The 9,402-nt window shown below is 30.5% G+C and overlaps 1 protein-coding gene across 6 annotated transcripts in view; it reads right to left on the reverse strand.

The window, feature by feature from the left end:
- The window catches only part of SNTG1 (syntrophin, gamma 1), a 682,373-nt gene that overhangs the window by 214,225 nt on the left and 458,746 nt on the right, over positions 1-9,402 (reverse strand). For all 6 annotated transcript variants that reach the window (XM_012723045.1, XM_012723047.1, XM_012723046.1 and 3 more), the window contains one exon: positions 6,855-6,911. In XM_012723045.1, the coding sequence (XP_012578499.1) occupies positions 6,855-6,911 (57 nt within the window). The remainder of the gene's footprint in view (positions 1-6,854; positions 6,912-9,402) is intronic.

The following is a 9,402-nucleotide window of genomic DNA, read 5'->3' on the forward strand; positions in this document are numbered from 1 at the left end:
TTGCCCCTCACTCTCGTGTAAATCTCTCTCCTTCCTCTCCCTTCCTGGATACCACATATCTATGGACACCTTTCATGATTTGTCCTTCTCTAACTCTTTGTTTAGTATATCTATATTATACATATAAGTGAAACTATCCAATGCTTTTTTTTTTCCTAGCATAACCTCTTCCTGTTCAGCAATACAGCTACAAATAGCAAGAATATCTTTTTTGATCCCTGAAGTCGCATTCCAGCATATGTGTGTGTGCCTGTGTGTATGTATAAATACACCTACTGACTTCTGTTCACTCATTGACTCTTAAAAAATTATCTGGTATAAGTTATCTTTTGGAATCTTTATTTGCCCTCTAGTCAAAGAAGCACTGATATGTCAAGCACCAATCATTCAAAGAGAAAATGATTTGTGATTAATATTGTGGTGGACATGAGTGCTTATTTAACATACACTGAGCCCTGAATATAAGAAGGCTATCACCCTAATGTAGTCTATCAAATAAGATTAATTTGCAGGGCCCAACAGGTTAAAGTACAGCACTATGAAACTTTCCTCAGCCAGGGCAGCAGCACCAGTTCAATCCCCAACCAGGAAGCTAACTCACATGGCACCATTGACTCTTCCACTTCTCCCCTCAGCAGTGTATTTCAGTAGATACTCCTGTTCTGCTCTCCACTGTCTCTGGAGAATCTCTCACCCCCAATCTTCATACCTCTAGCCTATACCCAGGCTCTTATATGCATAAAATAAATAAAACAAATCTTTAAAAAATAAATAAGACTCATTAGTAAAATCACATGGCATTACTAAGTAGTAAAATTCATGCTAATTCATTGTATATTTTCTATATTTTGTTATAGTCTTTTATTGCCTTATAAAGATCAACTTCTAACCTGCTGTAATTTTGATTTTTTTATATTTATTTGTCTCTCATTCCTCTATCCCTAGCTAAAATGTAAGTTCCCAGACACTTTTTCCCCTTCATGCATTGATATAACAGCAGTAGTGCATGAAATAACAACTATTTTTCATCTTTCGAATGTATGCTTGACAAATAAGTAAATGAGATCTAAGTCTTTCTTCAGTCTAAAATTATTTAAATAGTTCAAAATGTTGTGTTATTATTTTCCTAACTAGAAAATTTAAAAATAATTTACTTTAAATTTTATAATTATTTAACATAGTTACAGAGAAAAAAGGCTTTACCATTAGGTGGTGTTAAGGTCTAGCTCTACTACTTGAAGCAATATAAATTACGTTACCTTAATACTTAACCTTATTGTCTATAGAAGAATAGCAATAGTTATCTATTGTTGTTGAAAAGTGAACAAAGGAAGTATTTAGTTCAGAATCTGGTAATTAAAAAGTATTTAATAAGTGTTAGTAAATAGTATTGGTAAATTATACTCATATCATAATGGTTATAATTTATTTTTTATTACAAAGCTAAATTTTCACTGTAAATATAAAATTTGGTCAAAAAAATCTCCTTAATTGGCATGGGTAACCTATTTTTACATTAGAAAAAAGCATTGTGTGCTAGAAAGTACTTCTGAAAATGTTTTCTAGTAGTATTCAAAATATCTTTTTACTCTAAAGAATGATTTTTTTTAATGAAAATGACCAGAGCCATGATGTAATAATGTACAAATACATAGTATCATATTTTAAAAGATATGGAAACTAAATACATGTCCCAAAAGGTCAAGCTAATTGTTTGCCTTAAAAAGACTATCTACATAGGTCATCTAATCAGAGACAAAAATACAAAAATGTTTTATTACATAACGCAAAAATACGGTATTTTTTCATTATATCACCAGATTTTTGGTGATGTAGTTTTGGAGAACAACAAAATATTTATAGGTATAATAAGTGATAGTTCACAATAGAGGACTGAGTACATCAAACAAGAAGTGTTTATCAGAGGGTAGTAGAAATATATGAAGATTGTACAAAACAGCAGCAGTAGGGCTAAGATAAAGAGCCAGAGATGTTAATATAAATGGTGTTGGGTGAAACTCAGAACTAAGTGGTCTCCAACGACCTTGTTATAGAGTGATACAATTCAATAAAATACAAATAAAGGAGTCCTATAGGGAAATCAAGTATACTCAGCTATCCTGATGAATCTGAGAACTTAAACAGAAACAGTTTTGTTCTGAGAAGAAAGAACATGTGCTTCAAAGTTTAATGATTCTTATGTCTGAATTTTTGGAGAATAAATATACACAGAATTTAATATATATATATATATAGAAGAACCTGACATTTTACCTAGGGACATCAAAAACAAATGGTAATACAAGAGGGAAATATACAAATTTGTGATTTATGTGTTGTATTTTAATCAACTAAAACTGATTAATCCTTTAATCAAGGATTTTAATCAAGACTGAAGACAAGGCAGAAGAATTCTAAAGTATTGTCAAATAAACCAACATTCTATCATATGAAAATCTATCTTAGAAGCAACACAATAAAAATGAGCCATGGTTCCTGAAAGACTGAGACCACAGTGAAAAAGCCTTATACATGGCTTATGTTACATTAGGATCAGAAAGCAAGTTAGCTATTTCTGTTTCCTGGGAGGTCCTAGTGTAGGAACTTGCAGATGAAATGTTACCTTAAGCCAATTGAGAACTGGGGAAGGTATAAGTGTGTGTATGTCATGTCTTCTGATTTCATCTCATTGCACCATGGTTCAGGAGACATATGATCCTGCTAGATTTGCTAACTGCACTGAGAATCATTGACATGGGACCTGAAATCAACAAAACAAGCTGTGATCTGATATGGGGACACTCCCAGGAATTAAGCAGATTAGCTTTAATTGCCAGGAGCACAAGAAAAATAATCAATTTAAAACAAAGAATTACAGATGTGGGTAAGAGGACAGGACTAAAAATTCTAGTCTGTGTATGGCAGCTCCTCTTGACAGGGTTTCATTTTACCACATACAGTATCAGTAAATTTATCATGTACTCAAAAGTTCTTCTGAGACTTTTTTTGTTCTTGTGTTTATAAATTACACACATATATCTACCTTTATCTATGGAATGCATATCCATATATAGCATATATCATATCATAAATATTATAATAAACTATAAAAACATACACAAATTATATATATGTAACATATAATTTAGCTTTGTACATTTCATTATAAAACCCTCAATAAAAAATGATGGGATCTTAAGAATATAAAGCATGTTATTCTATGAAGGTAACTAGTTCACTAAGTACCTACCTACACAAAATATCAAGGTAAGGAGTACAAAATCTCTTTTGGGATAAATAACTGTGTTCTAAATTGAGGTTTAGCATCTTTGGACATGATTTAAAAAATGACAATTGTGCCATTCAAAAGAGAGCCTCCAATTTTACAAGAAAGTCTATAATGCATGCCAAACTTATTCTTAAGGAAAAAAAAATATCAACAACAAAGTGATAGAAGCAATGCGAGCCAAAAAGATATTTTCTTAAGGTGAAATAACAAATAATACTATTCAAATTATAAAACATTCAAAAAGAAAATAAAACTTACTTTAATGATGTATCTTTAAAACTGATTATAATAAAATATGGATTGTGTTTTATTGTTTTATTCTCATTTTGGGGGATTTTAAGGCTACTGAGACGGGATCACCTCATGCCTGACTTGGCCTTCAAGGGAGGATGTCAAATTGAAGACAATAAGCCTGTAGAGACACAGACTACTTCAACTTTTAAATTCCTACTGATACATTTTGCCTCAGGAGTCACAATGTAGTCTATTAATAAGGTATAAAAAAATAAAAATAAAAGGCACTGAAGGCATGCTTTCATTTCACCACCCCTACTAGTTGGCAAGTATATTTACAAAGGAAACAATATTATGCATCAAAACCTTTCAATTGGCTTAATGTATATTGTACATTAATAGTGTCAAACTGCATAATCTATAGTAACTATGTAATCAGTAGCTACTAATATATAATAACTAGTAACTGTATAATAAGCAAACATAAAATGAACACCACACAAATTTTTTTCTATGATGTTATCTACTAACTATAGCTCAGGCCACCACATGAGACCCCTGAGAACTTGCCACCTTGAGCAAAGGTGTTAGAGGCAGAAAGAGCTTGGGACCTAAAATTTGTCAGAGCATAAAGCATGAAGCATGAAACATGGTGAACTTTCTTACAGTTCTAAGAACACCAAATGCTCTGTTTACTGACAAAAACAAACACTTTGTTACCCTTGAGCCAAGTTTTAAAGAGTTTTTTTGGAAGTAAAACTAAAGAAATTGTACCAAATATTCTGAGAACAGTGAAATCCAGGGACATTTGTAGTAATCTTAATTATATTAGTGAATAACCTCTCGCTTGATATACAGTCTTCCTTTTGTTATCCCACTTGAGATATTCAAGTTTTTATTTCCTAATTCTCCCTGTAAAACCTCCAGTATGGGAGGGGATTATGCCAAGCAGAGCAAGTCAGGAGAAAGACAAATGAATATAAGTGATGCTTATATGTGGAATTTAGGGGAACAAAACAAAAGATAAAGATAAAACCAAACCAATAATAAATCCTAAAAATCTGATTCTATAACTGAGAAGTCGAGAAGTGGCCAGGAAAGATGAGAGAAAAAAGTCAAGAGTAAGCACAGTGGACAATGGTGGAGGATTATGGAAATCTTGGAGGTGAGTGTGTGTGGTAACATATGCCTGAAAGGGGTATGACTGGGTATGTGTAAATCATATACCGTGTAGTAAACCAACTTTACATCGATTTAAATCTATTTTAAAAACAAATACATTAAAATAAAATATTGAGTTTGTTTCATTGGAAATAACTGAATTAAAAAAGGGAATTATAAACATATATTTGTGTGTATATTTTTGTTATTAACTCAAATTTCTTTAACAAAAATCAAACAAACAGATAAAATGTCAGCATTAAACATTAACCTGCATTTAACCAAAAATAATTTTCAATCTGTTCATCTTATATATATTTATAGACTTAAGAACAACACACACACAAAAAAAAAATAAACACAGTAGTTTATAAAATTTAGTACATATAATAAGGTAATGGGAAATTTTCTTTATGATAGTGTTGGTATTTATACAGCGATATGAACAAATAAACATGTTGAAATATATTGATGAAATTAAAGATAGATTAAAATATAGAAAAACCAAACTCCGAGGCATGTTTTGAGAAAACCAAAATAGAAAACTAAAAAGAAGTTCTTCAATATAAATTGGCAATATTCTAAGTAAAAACACTGATGTTTGTGTTCTGGATAGATATTTAAGTAAGAATTATAAAATGATTTGTTTTTTGTAAAACCTCAAAATGTGGTACCGATTTTAATTAAATACCATGATTGTGGCCAATAATTTGAATGGAAAATTCACATTTCCTTTAAAAATTAATTTATGTGCTATATTTGTAAAAGTTTTACTTGGAATTAAGTAGTTAATTAAATAATTAATTAAATAATTAAGATGAAAGATTCATTGTTATTTTTAAAAGACCCTATGTTAAAATTGAGCTTAATTAAGAGTGGAAATTTTTAAAAAGGAGAAAACATTTCCAATCACATAAAATTAATAAAGCTTCATTCTCACAAATAACTCAATGTAGGTAAAGATGCTTATCTCAGATGAAACCAACCCTCTTTTGGCTGATGTTTACATTCAGTTTTTGTTCTCTCTTCATGAACTTTCTCCTATTTTTAGATGTTTATTTAAATACTTCATAGCATGCCCAATAAATAGGTCAAAGCAAAACAAAATAGTCTACTGATAAAAGAATTCCCAGCAACAACTTTTCCAAACATGATAATCTGTGTTGTGTGATTTCCTCATTATAACTGATGATAAACTATCTCTTAAAACCTTCTACATTTTAAGTAGTAAACCTTAAAACCTTGTACATTTTAAGTAGTAATATTCTTGTCACTTGACATAACAATGACATAGATACTTTTCTGTACATTTTCATGAGATCAACCAGAGATAACTTTCAACAAATGGAAATTCCATTTTTCAAGAATATGTAACTTGAGCTGTGTTAACATTTCTTGAGCTTTGTATCTAGGATGTCTGAGTTTCACTAAATATAAAAAAAAATCTATGCAAAAAAATCCAGATGTTAAATTTCACTTACACTTATGGGTTTCTAAGGAACATTTACTGTCATTGAATTAACATTTTTGATGCTTATATAACTCCCATCCTGTTAAAATTTGTTTTTCTGTAATGATTATAAATTGCAGATATGGAATATCTTTATTAGTCAACAGTATACAAAATGTAAAACCTAAACTGAAAAATAAATGAAAATTAGTAAATATACTCATTTTTATAATTAATTTATAATATTATAACAAATCAGATACTAAAGCTTTATCTACTCTATCTATTGGTATTATATTTTTTCTCTTTTCTTAAGTAAACAATGAAACAAAAGATAAAGATGATAGAATACTACTAATAAACTACGCATTGGCCCTTAACAATGCAGACCTTTTTCTTCCTTTCTTAACTTGACAGACCAATATTTTTTTTCTCTGGGTAGTTAGAAAAGAAATATAAATTGCGATGCTATGTTTTATATTTAAGATAACATTTGTCAAAGAAAAATAAAGTTAATGAATTATATTCTATATCAAATAAGATAAAATTTCCAAATGCATTTTAACATTTCTAAATCAAAAGTTTATTACCTAATATGCTTCTTACTCCAAAATAGCAATAGTCATTCTTATACAATTAATAATATACAAAAATTAAAATGTACAAAAATACAAGCATTATAGCACGCCTTTTAAAGGACAGACTGGAAAGATTAGCTACCTTTATGCTTAGTCCAAATCCTCCTACAGTTTGTCTTCTAATGGTCACCGTTCTTTCCTGAAAGACATGATTTTAAAAGTGGTTAGCACTTCCTAGTACTATACTACCACACATCTTTCACCTCTGTGTTCTGCTTTATTATTTAAAAGGAAATATTTTGTGGTAGTATAGAGACTCCAAATATTGCAATAAATAACTGTAATTTTTAAAATGTTAATAAATTATAAATTATAGCTATATAAATCAAGATAGAAATGGATCTTTAGTTTTATTAAATTGCTAAACTTTTAAAAAACAAAGTATCTTAAAGTGATTTTTAGTGATTTTAAGTGATTTTTAGACACTTGGAATCTTAACCTTTAAATTTCTTCTTGTTTTTACATTATATATTCCTATTGGTCAAAAAGTGACAAAGCAGCTAGTTATATAAAAGTAACTCATTGTAAATAGCAAAAGGTATTTTTGACAATCAAAGTTTTATCTCTTTCACTATCAAGTTTTTATTGCTTGTTGAAATAAGAGCTGAGCTGGTAGGCTGCTATGTCCCAAAGTATAAATGATTCATATGTATATCTGGGATGTGAATCATGACAATACCATGCTCAAAATGGATTTTACACCTAAGAATTAGTGAATTATCAGTTCACTTACATAAGAGAAATAATAATCCATCCATTTGCATATAAAACTTAAAATAATCATAGTCACATGTGGGCACATTCTTTAACTTTCAAAAAAAAATGTCAACTTTACACTGTATTGGGACAATCATCTTACATAATACACTCTGAGGAAATGTGCTGTGGGGTTAGGAGACCTTTAATTGACAACATTCTTAACTTATTTATAAGACCCTCATCTTCTTGACACTTTCCCTATCCATAAAGATTTGAGATGCCTCCCTTCCCCCTTGACTCTGGGGGAGATAGTTGTCATCTAGTCCCTATCACTCCACGAATGCCTGATTCATGGACTATATTACCCATTAAACAAATCTATATACTGTTGCTTTATTGAATGAATTATCTTTCTTTTTGGTTTTGTAGAGGGGTTATACAAAACATACATAATTTATAAAGAACTAAGAAAACATGAATAAGGATGTGAATTTTTTAAGTCATTCATCTTGAATTAATTGTAGATTTATTTTATATGTAAAACAAATTAGTTACAAATAAATTGCATTTAATAACATAAATGTATTTATTTTTAACTGTGTGCTAAGGTAAAACAAAAGGTTGGACCCTCCCTGGTGGTGCAAAGGTTAAAGCACTATGAAGCTAGCTGAACCCACTGCAGCACTAGTTTGATCCCCAGCTAGGGAGGTGACCCACATAGTATGGCAGACCCCTCCTGTTTCACCCTCTGCTTGTAAACCAGTTCTTATATGCATAAATAAATCTTTTTTTTTTTAAGATCTATTTATTTGTACATACAGAACTGAGGTACAGGCCAGAGGTCCAGGGTTGGTGTAAGGATTAACCAGTGACAGAGCAGGGAGCAGATTAGGCAGATCCATGAAGTACACTGCTGAGGGGAGCAGTGGGTGAGACAGGAGAGGTCTGCAACACCATCTGGTTCACCTCTGAGGCTGGGGATCGAACTCACACTGATGTGGCTGACACCAGCCTGCACTGCTGCATCCTAACCCATTGTACCACCAGGGAGGGCCCAATAAATAAGTCTTTAAAAAGCAAACAATAGGTTTTATATGTTATCTGAACATTTTTCAAACCATCACTAAACATATTCACAGAAATAAGTGTATAACTTCATTACAATTGTGTAAGCAACTTTATAAAATATGTTTTTCATATTAAATAATACCACAAACTATTTTTTATTCAAAAGCTCATTGTTATGTCACTTCCCATTGCTGAAGTCACATATTAAAATAAGGAAAGTATGACAAGATGTAATGTTTTAAAAACATATTGAAAAATGTGTACATATAACTATATCTGCATTTACAAACATAAAAATGAACATGAATACATGCATGACACATAAACACAATCCAAATTAAAATAACTTGAATACATACTAAAAATAATCTCTAATTGAATAGGACAAGAACAATATGTTAAATAATCTTTATTTATGTCCCACTTAATGATTAGCTACAGGGAAGTAGTATTTTGCAAACAATATCAGAATGGAATTTGTAGACTTCAATGTCACCATGACCGAAACTATCCACAAGTCAATAAATTTGGCAAACTACACAAATCATGGGAGATAACTAATTTGGTGGTAAATAATACATACAGATTTATTTGAATATCCATGTTTGTTAAGGACTCTAGCTTATTTTAGTAGACACTAAAGGAACACACACACACATAATGTGTTAGTTTTAAAAGGAATTCTCCCTTAGTACTGACATTTTGCTATATAATTTACATGCATCTACTTCATATTCCAATACTTACAGAGTAGATCAATTACTAGAAGACTCGAATGTGGGACAATTAAATGACTTTATTTTTTCTTATAAAACAGGAAAAGAAAATTGCTGTAATAATACTAGCTGCAAACTAAACAAAAT

Source organism: Condylura cristata, unplaced genomic scaffold (assembly GCF_000260355.1).
Source record: "Condylura cristata isolate star-nosed mole 26May11 unplaced genomic scaffold, ConCri1.0 scaffold00009, whole genome shotgun sequence".
Taxonomy (NCBI): domain Eukaryota; kingdom Metazoa; phylum Chordata; class Mammalia; order Eulipotyphla; family Talpidae; genus Condylura; species Condylura cristata.